The sequence below is a fragment of the Triturus cristatus genome, chromosome 1_2 (assembly GCF_964204655.1).
Source record: "Triturus cristatus chromosome 1_2, aTriCri1.1, whole genome shotgun sequence".
Taxonomy (NCBI): Eukaryota; Metazoa; Chordata; class Amphibia; order Caudata; family Salamandridae; genus Triturus; species Triturus cristatus.
Genome location: NC_140580.1, coordinates 1,187,510,091 through 1,187,525,421, shown reverse-complemented (window position 1 = coordinate 1,187,525,421; position 15,331 = coordinate 1,187,510,091). Strand labels below are relative to the sequence as shown.

The following is a 15,331-nucleotide window of genomic DNA, read 5'->3' as shown; positions in this document are numbered from 1 at the left end:
GGTTTATAAGACCTGTTCTCACCCCCTTGCCTTATACTGGGACACTGTTGGCATTTAAACCCTACACAAACTATAGAGCCCAGCTCAATTGGATCAGTCTAAGAACCCTCCCATAGACCTTAGGAGAAAGGAATCCTTTTACTTTAAAGAATGTTTTATTGAGCAAGCATTAGCATAGCCAATAGGTCTCGCCTTCGGGACATTATAAGTGTTTAGCCACGCAGCACTTTATCCTGTTAATAATCCGGCCACATCATTTTACACCCTATGATGTTTAAGGACACGATCCCTGTGTGTCATGGACAGAAACATGCTTTGTAATGTACCGTGGTAACACTGGGCTGCAGAGGTCAGTGCAGTCTATCAGTCTATGCAGTTCGACCAGTGGAGAGGTCTGTTAAAAAACATATCTCCCACACATGTGGTAAAATGCAGGCGTGTGCAAATGGTGGCAACACATCATACTGTAAGTTCACCAGCAGGAACATGTGAGGGTTTGGGCGAGTGGAGGACACATCTTCAGGAAGAAGGGAGCAGAGGGTTTTAGAAGCAGGACAGGGACGGGAGGGGACCAGGGGGTGGGGGGTGGGGGGTGCAGGTATATGGAGAAAAGGGAAGAGAGGAGATCGGAGGAGGGAAGAAGATGCAACCAGGAGAGGACGGGAGCGGATCCGGAGGAGGAGAGAAGGATGTTCAGTAGATAGGAGAGAAGTGGAGAGTATCGGAAGGAGGAAAGTGTGGAAGAGGAGGAGGGGAAGAAAGCATATTTGGAGAAGTGGAGGGTGGGAGAGAGGATCAGAGGAAGGGTGGGACATGGGAGAAGGACTCAGAGGAGAGCTCCAGAGCGGGTCTGTGAGAGAGGATCCGGTGGAGGGGATATGAGGGGATGGTGGGGAGAGAATCAGGGTTCAGGGGAATAAGGGCAGGTGTTCAGGAGGGGATAAAAGGCTATGAGGAGGAGGAGAGGGAAGGGGGCGGGAGGACAGGTGTGCAGGAAGGAGAGAGGCCAGGAATGACAGACGGGCAGAGAGCAGGTCGGTCGAGAGGGGGTGAGTGAGGATTAGAGAAGGGGGAGCCAGGGAATGGTAACGGAGCAGGAAGTGGGGAAAGGGATTGAGAGGGGGAGGGGGGCAGAGACCAAAACTAAGCTTTATCAAGTCCCAAACACACACGTCTGCATTATGCAACAGAAGAAATCCGCCCAAACATGGACTATTCAGTTTATACCCTGAAAGGCGGCAATGCTGCTACTTCATGGTTATTATGAATGCCATTAACCAATGTTTAATTTGTGCTGGTGTTTACTAGTACTTTGCACTGGCACCCACTTCTAACTACCGGGATATATTGAAGAGAGTCCACGAAATGGTGGTGATGTGTGTCTATTTTTATCACATCACATCAGTGACGTGTTTAACTATTTTATATGTATTTTGTAATGATAAAACTAGCACTTCCAGACCATTCCTACGGTTTGAGTTGAGCTGGAATAGCTAAAAAAAGTCACACTTGCTTGAATGTGACCGTTAGTAAGCAAACCCTGGCGGCTGCAGTGGACTCTTGCAAAATACTTCGGGACCTAGCACTTAACTTTGTACAAATGAATCACTGCTATTCGCTAACCATGAACTGCCATGGATACAACAGAGATGGCATTAATCTTGGAGCCCGGTGCAGTCAAATCTACTTGGGGTGAAATGTCACACAGCCCAATGTCATTTAAATGACACAGAACATTTATATGTACAGGCAAACAGAGACACACCGGACATCCTAGGGCAACCCTAGCAAATATGATCAAACCAGCCCCAAGCTGCAGGAGGCCACGACTAGAGCAGGGATATGGCAGCTTTCATGGTTGGCTCATGACAGCACACCCAGGTCTGCAGCAGCTCCTAGCCTGGGCCTGCCAGGAAAATGCCAGAGAGGCTAGTATGACCCAGTACTCAAACGTCCAAGCCCAGCATAATAGAAGGTTCAAACATGTTTGTTAAGCTTCTTAGATTCCAGCTGTTTGTTTCCTATCTGGATGCTTTTTGGGATGTACTGGGTGTGGACGCCATTTCTTAGTCATGACCAGATGAAAGTGCCGTCATCCGGCCGCGCTCTCAGTGCAGTGTCACATGAAGGAGCGCAGTATGTTAAGTATCTTAAGTTACGTTGGGAGGCAAAGTTAACAAGTGGGAGGGGTGGTGGGAGTGCACGCACGCGCGCACTAAGTAGCAGCTGTTTTCTCTATTTCAAAGCACATACTTGTGGCGCGCCACTGTGCCCTCCCGCAAGGCGTATGCCACCACAAGCACAAGTATGTGCTTGGAAAAACAGCTGCACAACGGCTAAAGGTCTCCTATGCAGTGCATGCGCACTGCGTAGGCGAGACCTAAAAAGGAATGGGGTAGAGAGTGGGGGTGGGGTTACTCATTAAAAATACCTGCCTGGTAGCCCTAACGTCTTATCTGGGCACCAGCTGGTCTGATGAAACACGGGAAAAGTTAGGAAGTTCTGGGGCTCCAATTACCCCTACTCTCTCTTTAACCCCAACAAAGTGCTCTTTGGCATCTCAGAGGTTGTAGCATGTCCATTCGCAACGGTGCGGGAAGGAACTCGATGATGAAGCGCGGACCACACGGGGGTCCCCTTAGTGGGTGAGAGTTCTTTAAAGCAAAAGGATTCTTTTCTCATTAGGTCGACGGGAGGGTTCTTGATTCATCCGATCGAGTTGGGCCCAAGTTCTGTGTCAGAGGAGGGCTAGCCCATGCTCGACAGCTCCTCTTCACTCCCCTTAATTTGTTCATGGGCATTTAAACCGTGTCATGTCATCCCTGCTCTCCTGTGCAGCGCTGAGGAGTGTATTCAAAGCCGTCCTCTGCTGCACCGGGCCCCGTACGCTATAAAATACCGTTCCTCGTGCTCTAGTGCAGAGCCCCAGTTGTCCCTGAAAAAACGGAGCCCCTTCGCTTCCCTGTCCGGTCAAAGATGATAAACGGGCTACGGTTTTATATCAAACCTGCTCCCATGTTTTGCTGCACAGCGCCTTAGGAGGTAAACTCACGCTCTGGTCTCCCCTTTGACCTGCTGCGTGTCCTCCAATGGGATATAAGCCCGCCTGTGTAACTTCAGTCTAACTCTGGGATATATAATCCCTCTGTGGCACCTCCATCCTGCTGCAAGAGGTATGTCAGTGGTATTGTAATTGTATTGTATTGTATTGTTGTCAGTGGTAGGTACGCCCTGTTCTGCTGCTCTGGGTACTGTGGTGGAATGTAACCTTTGTTCTTGTCCCGGCCCTGCTGAACGGCTCCTTTAGTTAGTGTATAATGTGCCTGTTGTTATCACTCACAGCTGAAAGGTTTGGTCTGGGTCCTGAAGATATATACCTCCTCCATGATGAGCTGGACAAGCCGCTCGGGAAGGTATCCTTGAAGCTTGGAGGAAGTGCCAGGTACGTAGCTTCTGTTCATCAAGCATGATGCCATCCTGGAAGTGTGTGCATGTGTGTGTACCTGAGCATGGCAGTGACTGTATGTGCTTGTACCACACAGTTGGTGTGTTCACTTGCTGCTGTGCATGTCTGATGCTAATGCCTGATGTAAACATCTCAGGAGCCCTTGAAGCGGGCCCAGTACAGGTGACGGCATTAACTAACCCAAGACAGTGTGTTAAGTGAGTGGGCCAATAAAGGAAGGTTCCAGCGCTTGTGTGAGTGGCCCATTTTACAATACGGATTTCATAACTTTTGTGTGCTGGTTGCTTTGAGCGTTGTGCTATCGGGTGACCCCAACACTCAACAGTTGTTGACAAATAGCACACCCTTATGTTGGCGAGTGAGGTGGCCTAGTGCCACCCAGGTTTCTGTCTTCTGCGACAGTTGCCCGACCCTTTGGTTATGACCTACGTGCAACACCATCTTTTCTTTCACATAGGTACAAGTTATTTATGGACTAACTTCTTCATGGCAGCAAAATTGAATCAATTGGAGCAGTCCCTACTGCGACACTTCACTTTTCATTCTGTGTATACTTGTTAACTGGAGGACTTTCTAGATAAACACAAGGGGCACTTCAAAGCAAGAGCTGTCTATGCATATTGATAACTTGGTGCAGCAGGTAGGTCCGGGGCACTGTCAATCACCTGCACTTTTGCTCCAAAGTAGTGAAAGTGCAGAGAGAACCTTGCTTAAGGAAATCAACAGCCCTGCACCAAGGGTCTCTCGGATCGTCATCACTAAAAAGCCAACACAGACCAGCAGAATGAGAATACGAGTGGATCTGGTGGAAGAGGTGTGGCGCAGCGGCCAGGGCGGCTGACTCCGGAACACGGGGGCTCACGGTTCGATCCCCAGAGCCAGCGCCAGGTTAGCCCAGCACCATGTGACTCTGGCCATTAGCTCGCTTAATCTTCCCGATGGCCCCCAGTGCCAGGTCACCTCGTCTGAGGTAGCTGCGCGCTTCACAAATGCTGGTATTATTATATGAGATTTCCCAAGCAGGTAATGAAGCAGGCGCAACGCACAGGTCTCTGTACAAGATATTGTGGCAGATCTCAAAGGAGGTGACGGATTCTTTAGGTTGCCCTCAATGCCAGACACCAAGAGGGCTCACGGCGCATTGTCCTGTTCTCAAGAACCTGGAGTAGCCCATCGCTGTAGTGTTTCAGACTGTGTCCGGTATCATGTCCTGCGCACAGCAGATTACCAAGATCAGTGAAGCCCCTGCCTTATGTGCTGTGTCTGAAAGAACACACCGGGAGCATCGAAAGTGAGGTGTCGATTTATAAAATCCATTCCTTTCAGTTTCAACGCCATTTCGAGCCAAGATTTGATCAACCTGTGTATGTCTCGGCCAAATGTATTTGTCCCTCTCACAATTTGTTCAAGTTTTTGAAATAAACTTATTATTAATTGATCTAAAGTGATATTAAGAGGAATCCAGGAGACTGGCATGAATGACGAAAACCCAGCCTTGAATATTTTAGTCACTTCATTGTGGCTGTTTTCAGAGCCCCAAAAAGGTTACTTACATGGAGGCAGTATCTGCATCCCAAATCTATCAAAGGGAAGCACCTGGGAGAGGAAACACTACAGTGTGGCCGGATCGTGAAGGACATTCCAGCTCCATTGGTCGTCAGGCGAGAGCTGTCCATGTCCGCAGTGGGGCGCTCACGCGGAGGTTGTCACGTCGTAATACAGAGAACTCACACGGGAAGAACTGTGCATCTAGCACATGCCATCCACCAAGGGATGCTAAAACCAGAGCGAGGCCCTGAGAGAAACTCCAGTTCATGGGGAGGAAGATGTTGATGAGGAATCCTTTCCACCGGCCTTCAAGCCAAGGTGATAAACCATCACCAGTCACCATGGAGAAAAACATCAAACTGGTGGAAGACTCTCCCAGGATTTGGGGTTCTGACAAAGAGAGTAAAGAGGCCGGCACAGTTGACTTCTCTTGAGAAATCAAAATGAAAACAGGACCATCGCCTCAGCAGATAGCTAGAGACCCTGGGCATGCAACATTGACAGATCACCAAAGACAAGTGGAGGAAGGAAACATTTTATGCACACCTCCAAAAAAAATAACTCTGAATTGCAGTGTACTGTAGCTTCTCATAGCGGGCAACATACCCGGTCATGAAATATGAGCTCACACGCTCCCTGAATATCCAAAGTCGAGAGGAGAAGAGCGCTGCACAGTGAGAAATTCAGAATTCGAAGGAGATCTCTGGTGCCAGGACACACACCCGTGAAGCCAGCACTGCCCGATTCTTGAACGTCACCCGCTGACGGGGACGATCGGAAAGGTACCAGGGGGCTTGGGTGGCACCACAGTGACTGAAATCACCAGATGAAGAAAGTATCTCTTCATGAGACTGTGTGGCACTGATCAGAAAGAGCTCAAAGGAGCGATGCTCAGTCTGCCCATTAAAAACCCCACATGATAGTTGGTCCTGAGTCATTCTTGAGGGAGGAATAGACGACCCTCAGATGCCCCCTTGGCTGAGAGTCGCAGCACCAATATTACCTGCAAAGTCGCCGCTTCCCACGGGGGAGCTTAGAAGCATGTGGCGTGAGCTGTGCTGGGGCCCCCAGTGCTGAGATGCATACATGGGTCACGTGTGAGGCTTGAAAAGAGTCCTAGGCACAAACCTAGTGTCAATATGTTCTGACCACTAAGCATGGCCACCACAGACATACTCCAGGCAATTCAGCGGTACGTGAGTGGGGGAAACATGGAGATTGCCAGACCGGCTACAGTATGTGCTCTGTGCCCAAACCCCGCACACAAGAGATGTGTTTGTGAGTGTGAATGAATGCATAGAGCCAGCATGTAAAGCAACATTTGAGTGACTTGCACACTTATGTATTGTTGTGCTTCACTGACTATGCATGTACACACCACATTGAATGCTAAGGTTACTATATGTATGTGGGTCATGGAGACTGAGTGTTTGGGCATCAGTGACTGGGTGCACTTGTGTGTGTGCGCGAGCAATGGGTATTTTGTGTGTGAGGGCACACGGTTATTCAGTGTGGTTAAGGGGGGGTCATTGATTATTGTGTGTGTGTGTGCCTGTGCACACTTGTGCACTTGTACATCCCAAGCTCAATCTACGTGTGTGTGAGTCTGTTAGAGCAAAAACCAAAGGAAATGATGGACGGAGTGTTGAACATTACAAGCACTCACCCCCAGTCAACTAATCTGGGTTTAATCCATCACCGTTCTTTAGCCCACTCTGCCACCCCAGTTCAGACATGGCCATATGCAAATCAGTCTGACCCTGTGCCTCATGGGAACAGTCCAGCCCAAACTGCCAAGCCATGTCTTCCCGGGACCGGAAACAAGCTTCCTAGGACCGGTTTCTGGCATTTCAGCCGTCTTCAGCCAGGCTTGCTTGAATCCAGTGGCAAAGTGAGCAAGGAACTCACGTCTGAGCATAGCCTGCCAACTTATGGCGAACAAAGCAAAAACCAAAGGAAATGATGGACGGAGTGTTGAACATTGCAAGCACTCACCCCCAGTCAACTGATCTGGGTTTAATCCATCACCGTTCTTTAGCCCACTCTGCCACCCCAGTTCAGACATGGCCATATGCAAATCAGTCTGACCCTGTGCCTCATGGGAACAGTCCAGCCCGAACTGCCAAGCCATGTCTTCCCTGGACCGGAAACAAGCTTCCTAGGACCGGTTTCTGGCATTTCAGCCGTCTTCAGCCAGGCTAGCTTGTATCCAGTGGCAAAGTGAGCAAGGGACTCGCGTCTGAGCATACCCTGCCAACTTATGGCGAACAAAGCAAAAACCAAAGGAAATGATGGACGGAGTGTTGAACATTGCAAGCACTCACCCCCAGTTAACAGATCTGGGTTTAATCCATCACTACTCCAGAGAGAGGGTGGGCACTGTCCTAGTGTGGAGACATTAGATGGTTGCCCTGGTCAGATGCGTGGGCCACTTACCCAACTAGTGCTTGCAGTTTATCTCTACAATCAGAGTCGTTCCTTGGAGGCACCACCTCCTCCCAAGGCTGCTGCAATAACTTCATCTGGATCCAGGGTAGGGAGATGCCAACAAAGCCGTATTGAGCTGCGCACCAATGAATTGGAGCAGTTGCCTGAGCCTCAGGTGGGACTGTGCCCTGATGCCCTCTGGGCTTGCAGAGTTCTAGGGAGAAACGCAAAGTCTTCATCAGTATGAGGGTGAATGCAACATCCGTCCATCCAGGTATCCTTGAGCTTCGAAGGTCCTGGCTCCCTTGGTTGGGGTCCCGCACTATCCAGACCTTCTCAGTGGTGCAGAATATCAGTAATTCAGCACTCAAGCGAAAGGATAAACCTGTAAGCAGAGGTTCTGTGCAGCTCAGAGCGTGCTGGTGCCAGTGCGAGAGAAGGCGGAGGCATGGAGGTGGGCGTCCTCCGGATCTATGGGGGGCAGCAATTCCATGGATATGACCCTGGGCAGATCTGCCGGAGAGTATCTGCCAAGTATCCTGTAGCCTCCCAGTGCCTTCTGGGTCAGGAAGACGTGTAGCAGACACCCTGAACCCCTCCCACCCCCTCCGCTTGTACAGAGTACTGAGGAGATGTAGTTAGGACTGCTGCGGAGGTGGAGTAAGGAGTACTGAGGAGGTGTAGTAAGGAGTACTGCGGAGGTGTAGTAAGGAGTACTGAGGAGGTGCAGTGCAAGGAACAGAGCTGCTGCCTCCTGAACTCCAGCTCGGCTTCCTTCTTATGACGCAAGCTCTTCTTCTGTTAGCAGGAAGCAGAGAGATGCTTCGGATGAGCGGAGGAGGTATATTGTGAAGAGGAAGAAGAAACTCTGTACCTGCTTAAATACCCTTCAGTACTCAATGCATCGCTCTGTGCCCGCTTCCGTACCCTTCACTACCCAATGCTTTGCTCTGTGCCTGCATCCCTAACCTTCAGCACTCAATGTATCGCTGTGTGCCTGCTTCCGTACCCTTCAGTACTCAATGCATTGCTCTGTGCCTGCTTCCGTACCCTTCAGTACTCAATGCATTGCTCTGTGCCTGCTTCCGAACCCTTCAGCACTCAATGCATTGCTCTGTGCCTGCTTCTGTACCCTTCAGTACTCAATGCATTGCTTTGTGCCTGCTTCCCTAACCTTCAGCACTCAATGCATCGCTGTGTGCCTGCTTCTGTACCCTTCAGTACTCAATGCATCGCTCTGTGCCTGCTTCTGTACCCTTCAGTACTCAATGCATCATTCTGTGCCTGCTTCTGTACCCTCCAGCACTCAATGCATCGCTCTGTGCCTGCTTCTGTACCCTTCAGTACTCAATGCATCGCTCTGTGCCTGCTTCTGTACCCTTCAGTACTCAATGCATCGCTCTGTGCCTGCTTCTGTACCCTTCAGTACTCAATGCATCGCTCTGTGCCTGCTTCTGTACCCTTCAGCACTCAATGCATCGCTCTGTGCCTGCTTCTGTACCCTTCAGTACTCAATGCATTGCTCTGTGCCTGCTTCTGTACCCTTCAGTACTCAATGCATGGCTCTGTGCCTGCTTCCGTACCCTTCAGCACTCAATGCATCGTTCTGTGCCTGCTTCCGTACCTTTCAGTACTCAATGCATCGCTCTGTGCCTGCTTCTGTACCCTTCAGTACTCAATGCATCGCTCTGTGCCTGCTTCTGTACCCTTCAGTACTCAATGCATCATTCTGTGCCTGCTTCTGTACCCTCCAGCACTCAATGCATCGCTCTGTGCCTGCTTCTGTACCCTTCAGTACTCAATGCATCGCTCTGTGCCTGCTTCTGTACCCTTCAGTACTCAATGCATTGCTCTGTGCCTCCTTCCGTACCCTTCAGTACTCAATGCATCGCTCTGTGCCCGCTTCCGTACCCTTCACTACCCAATGCTTTGCTCTGTGCCTGCATCCCTAACCTTCAGCACTCAATGTATCGCTGTGTGCCTGCTTCCGTACCCTTCAGTACTCAATGCATTGCTCTGTGCCTGCTTCCGTACCCTTCAGTACTCAATGCATTGCTCTGTGCCTGCTTCCGAACCCTTCAGCACTCAATGCATTGCTCTGTGCCTGCTTCTGTACCCTTCAGTACTCAATGCATTGCTTTGTGCCTGCTTCCCTAACCTTCAGCACTCAATGCATCGCTGTGTGCCTGCTTCTGTACCCTTCAGTACTCAATGCATTGCTTTGTGCCTGCTTCCGTACCCTTCAGTACTCAATGCATCACTCAGTTCCTGCTTCTGTACCCTTCAGTACTCAATGCATTGCTCTGTGCCTGCTTCTGTACCCTTCAGTACTCAATGCATCGCTCTGTGCCTGCTTCTGTACCCTTCAGTACTCAATGCATCGCTCTGTGCCTGCTTCTGTACCCTTCAGTACTCAATGCATCGCTCTGTGCCTGCTTCTGTACCCTTCAGCACTCAATGCATCGCTCTGTGCCTGCTTCTGTACCCTTCAGTACTCAATGCATCATTCTGTGCCTGCTTCTGTACCCTCCAGCACTCAATGCATCGCTCTGTGCCTGCTTCTGTACCCTTCAGTACTCAATGCATCGCTCTGTGCCTGCTTCTGTACCCTTCAGTACTCAATGCATTGCTCTGTGCCTGCTTCTGTACCCTTCAGTACTCAATGCATCGCTCTGTGCCTGCTTCTGTACCCTTCAGTACTCAATGCATTGGTCTGTGCCTCCTTCCGTACCCTTCAGTACTCAATGCATCGCTCTGTGCCTGCTTCCCTACCCTTCAGTACTCAATGCATGGCTCTGTGCCTGCTTCCGTACCCTTCAGCACTCAATGCATCGCTCTGTGCCTGCTTCTGTACCCTTCAGTACTCAATGCATTGCTCTGTGCCTGCTTCTGTACCCTTCAGTACTCAATGCATCGCTCTGTGCCTGCTTCTGTACCCTCCAGTACTAAATGCATCGCTACCTTTCAGTACTCAATGCATCGCTCTGTGCCTGCTTCTGTACCCTTCAGTACTCAATGCATCGTTCTGTGCCTGCTTCTGTACCCTCCAGTCTCAATGCATTGGTCTGTGCCTCCTTCTGTACCCTTCAGTACTCAATGCATTGCTCTGTGCCTGCTTCTGTACCCTTCAGTACTCAATGCATCGCTCTGTGCCTGCTTCTGTACCCTTCAGTACTCAATGCATTGCTCTGTGCCTGCTTCTGTACCCTTCAGTACTCAATGCATCGCTCTGTGCCTGCTTCTGTACCCTTCAGTACTCAATGCATTGCTCTGTGCCTGCTTCTGTACCCTTCAGTACTCAATGCATTGCTCTGTGCCTGCTTCTGTACCCTTCAGTACTCAATGCATCGCTCTGTGCCTGCTTCTGTACCCTTCAGTACTAAATGCATCGCTACCTTTCAGTACTCAATGCATCGCTCTGTGCCTGCTTCTGTACCCTTCAGTACTCAATGCATCGCTCTGTGCCTGCTTCCGTACCCTTCAGTACTCAATGCATCACTCAGTTCCTGCTTCTGTACCCTTCAGTACTCAATGCATCGCTCTGTGCCTGCTTCTGTACCCTTCAGTACTCAATGCATTGGTCTGTGCCTCCTTCCGTACCCTTCAGTACTCAATGCATCGCTCTGTGCCTGCTTCCCTACCCTTCAGTACTCAATGCATGGCTCTGTGCCTGCTTCCGTACCCTTCAGCACTCAATGCATCGCTCTGTGCCTGCTTCTGTACCCTTCAGTACTCAATGCATTGCTCTGTGCCTGCTTCTGTACCCTTCAGTACTCAATGCATCGCTCTGTGCCTGCTTCTGTACCCTTCAGTACTAAATGCATCGCTACCTTTCAGTACTCAATGCATCGCTCTGTGCCTGCTTCTGTACCCTTCAGTACTCAATGCATCGTTCTGTGCCTGCTTCTGTACCCTCCAGCACTCAATGCATTGGTCTGTGCCTCCTTCTGTACCCTTCAGTACTCAATGCATCGCTTTGTGCCTGCTTCTGTACCCTTCAGTACTCAATGCATTGCTCTGTGCCTGCTTCTGTACCCTTCAGTACTCAATGCATTGCTTTGTGCCTGCTTCCCTAACCTTCAGCACTCAATGCATCGCTGTGTGCCTGCTTCTGTACCCTTCAGTACTCAATGCATCGCTCTGTGCCTGCTTCTGTACCCTTCAGTACTCAATGCATCGCTCTGTGCCTGCTTCTGTACCCTTCAGTACTCAATGCATTGCTCTGTGCCTGCTTCTGTACCCTTCAGTACTCAATGCATCGCTCTGTGCCTGCTTCTGTACCCTTCAGTACTCAATGCATTGGTCTGTGCCTCCTTCCGTACCCTTCAGTACTCAATGCATCGCTCTGTGCCTGCTTCCCTACCCTTCAGTACTCAATGCATGGCTCTGTGCCTGCTTCCGTACCCTTCAGCACTCAATGCATCGCTCTGTGCCTGCTTCTGTACCCTTCAGTACTCAATGTATTGCTCTGTGCCTGCTTCTGTACCCTTCAGTACTCAATGCATCGCTCTGTGCCTCCTTCTGTACCCTTCAGTACTAAATGCATCGCTACCTTTCAGTACTCAATGCATCGCTCTGTGCCTGCTTCTGTACCCTTCAGTACTCAATGCATCGTTCTGTGCCTGCTTCTGTACCCTCCAGCACTCAATGCATTGGTCTGTGCCTCCTTCTGTACCCTTCAGTACTCAATGCATTGCTCTGTGCCTGCTTCTGTACCCTTCAGTACTCAATGCATCGCTCTGTGCCTGCTTCTGTACCCTTCAGTACTCAATGCATTGCTCTGTGCCTGCTTCTGTACCCTTCAGTACTCAATGCATCGCTCTGTGCCTGCTTCTGTACCCTTCAGTACTCAATGCATTGCTCTGTGCCTGCTTCTGTACCCTTCAGTACTCAATGCATTGCTCTGTGCCTGCTTCTGTACCCTTCAGTACTCAATGCATCGCTCTGTGCCTGCTTCTGTACCCTTCAGTACTAAATGCATCGCTACCTTTCAGTACTCAATGCATCGCTCTGTGCCTGCTTCTGTACCCTTCAGTACTCAATGCATCGCTCTGTGCCTGCTTCCGTACCCTTCAGTACTCAATGCATCACTCAGTTCCTGCTTCTGTACCCTTCAGTACTCAATGCATCGCTCTGTGCCTGCTTCTGTACCCTTCAGTACTCAATGCATTGGTCTGTGCCTCCTTCCGTACCCTTCAGTACTCAATGCATCGCTCTGTGCCTGCTTCCCTACCCTTCAGTACTCAATGCATGGCTCTGTGCCTGCTTCCGTACCCTTCAGCACTCAATGCATCGCTCTGTGCCTGCTTCTGTACCCTTCAGTACTCAATGCATTGCTCTGTGCCTGCTTCTGTACCCTTCAGTACTCAATGCATCGCTCTGTGCCTGCTTCTGTACCCTTCAGTACTAAATGCATCGCTACCTTTCAGTACTCAATGCATCGCTCTGTGCCTGCTTCTGTACCCTTCAGTACTCAATGCATCGTTCTGTGCCTGCTTCTGTACCCTCCAGCACTCAATGCATTGGTCTGTGCCTCCTTCTGTACCCTTCAGTACTCAATGCATCGCTTTGTGCCTGCTTCTGTACCCTTCAGTACTCAATGCATTGCTCTGTGCCTGCTTCTGTACCCTTCAGTACTCAATGCATCGCTCTGTGCCTGCTTCTGTACCCTTCAGTACTCAATGCATTGCTCTGTGCCTGCTTCTGTACCCTTCAGTACTCAATGCATCGCTCTGTGCCTGCTTCTGTACCCTTCAGTACTCAATGCATTGCTCTGTGCCTGCTTCTGTACCCTTCAGTACTCAATGCATTGCTCTGTGCCTGCTTCTGTACCCTTCAGTACTCAATGCATCGCTCTGTGCCTGCTTCTGTACCCTTCAGTACTAAATGCATCGCTACCTTTCAGTACTCAATGCATCGCTCTGTGCCTGCTTCTGTACCCTTCAGTACTCAATGCATCGCTCTGTGCCTGCTTCCGTACCCTTCAGTACTCAATGCATCACTCAGTTCCTGCTTCTGTACCCTTCAGTACTCAATGCATCACTCTGTGCCTGCTTCTGTACCCTTCAGTACTCAATGCATCGCTCTGTGCCTGCTTCTGTACCCTTCAGTACTCAATGCATTGTTCTGTGCCTCCTTCTGTACCCTTCAGTACTCAATGCATCGCTCTGTGCCTGCTTCTGTACCCTTCAGTACTAAATGCATCGCTACCTTTCAGTACTCAATGCATCGCTCTCTGCCTGCTTCTGTACCCTTCAGTACTCAATGCATCGTTATGTGCCTGCTTCTGTACCCTCCAGCACTCAATGCATTCACTCTGGGCCTGCTTCTGTACCCTTCAGTACTAAATGCATCGCTACCTTTCAGTACTCAATGCATCGCTCTGTGCCTGCTTCTGTACCCTTCAGTACTCAATGCATTGCTCTGTGCCTGCTTCTGTACCCTTCAGTACTCAATGCATCGCTCTGTGCCTGCTTCTGTACCCTTCAGTACTAAATGCATCGCTACCTTTCAGTACTCAATGCATCGCTCTGTGCCTGCTTCTGTACCCTTCAGTACTCAATGCATCGCTCTGTGCCTGCTTCTGTACCCTTCAGTACTCAATGCATCGTTCTGTGCCTGCTTCTGTACCCTCCAGCACTCAATGCATTGGTCTGTGCCTCCTTCTGTACCCTTCAGTACTCAATGCATGGCTCTGTGCCTGCTTCCGTACCCTTCAGCACTCAATGCATCGTTCTGTGCCTGCTTCCGTACCTTTCAGTACTCAATGCATCGCTCTGTGCCTGCTTCTGTACCCTTCAGTACTCAATGCATCGCTCTGTGCCTGCTTCTGTACCCTTCAGTACTCAATGCATCACTCAGTTCCTGCTTCTGTACCCTTCAGTACTCAATGCATCACTCTGTGCCTGCTTCTGTACCCTTCAGTACTCAATGCATCGCTCTGTGCCTGCTTCTGTACCCTTCAGTACTCAATGCATTGCTCTGTGCCTGCTTCTGTACCCTTCAGTACTCAATGCATCGCTCTGTGCCTGCTTCTGTACCCTTCAGTACTAAATGCATCGCTACCTTTCAGTACTCAATGCATCGCTCTGTGCCTGCTTCTGTACCCTTCAGTACTCAATGCATCGTTCTGTGCCTGCTTCTGTACCCTCCAGCACTCAATGCATTGGTCTGTGCCTCCTTCTGTACCCTTCAGTACTCAATGCATCGCTCTGTGCCTGCTTCTGTACCCTTCAGTACTCAATGCATTGCTCTGTGCCTGCTTCTGTACCCTTCAGTACTCAATGCATCGCTCTGTGCCTGCTTCTATACCCTTCAGTACTCAATGCATTGCTCTGTGCCTGCTTCTGTACCCTTCAGTACTCAATGCATCGCTCTGTGCCTGCTTCTGTACCCTTCAGTACTCAATGCATTGCTCTGTGCCTGCTTCTGTACCCTTCAGTACTCAATGCATTGCTCTGTGCCTGCTTCTGTACCCTTCAGTACTCAATGCATCGCTCTGTGCCTGCTTCTGTACCCTTCAGTACTAAATGCATCGCTACCTTTCAGTACTCAATGCATCGCTCTGTGCCTGCTTCTGTACCCTTCAGTACTCAATGCATCGCTCTGTGCCTGCTTCCGTACCCTTCAGTACTCAATGCATCACTCAGTTCCTGCTTCTGTACCCTTCAGTACTCAATGCATCACTCTGTGCCTGCTTCTGTACCCTTCAGTACTCAATGCATCGCTCTGTGCCTGCTTCTGTACCCTTCAGTACTCAATGCATTGCTCTGTGCCTGCTTCTGTACCCTTCAGTACTCAATGCATCGCTCTGTGCCTGCTTCTGTACCCTTCAGTACTAAATGCATCGCTACCTTTCAGTACTCAATGCATCGCTCTGTGCCTGCTTCT

At 50.1% G+C, this 15,331-nt stretch overlaps 1 protein-coding gene across 2 annotated transcripts in view; it reads left to right on the top strand.

The window, feature by feature from the left end:
- The window catches only part of PTRH1 (peptidyl-tRNA hydrolase 1 homolog), a 71,075-nt gene that overhangs the window by 40,506 nt on the left and 15,238 nt on the right, over nt 1-15,331 (top strand). For both annotated transcript variants that reach the window (XM_085614129.1, XM_085614128.1), the window contains exon 3: nt 3,343-3,442. In XM_085614129.1, the coding sequence (XP_085470255.1) occupies nt 3,343-3,442 (100 nt within the window). The remainder of the gene's footprint in view (nt 1-3,342; nt 3,443-15,331) is intronic.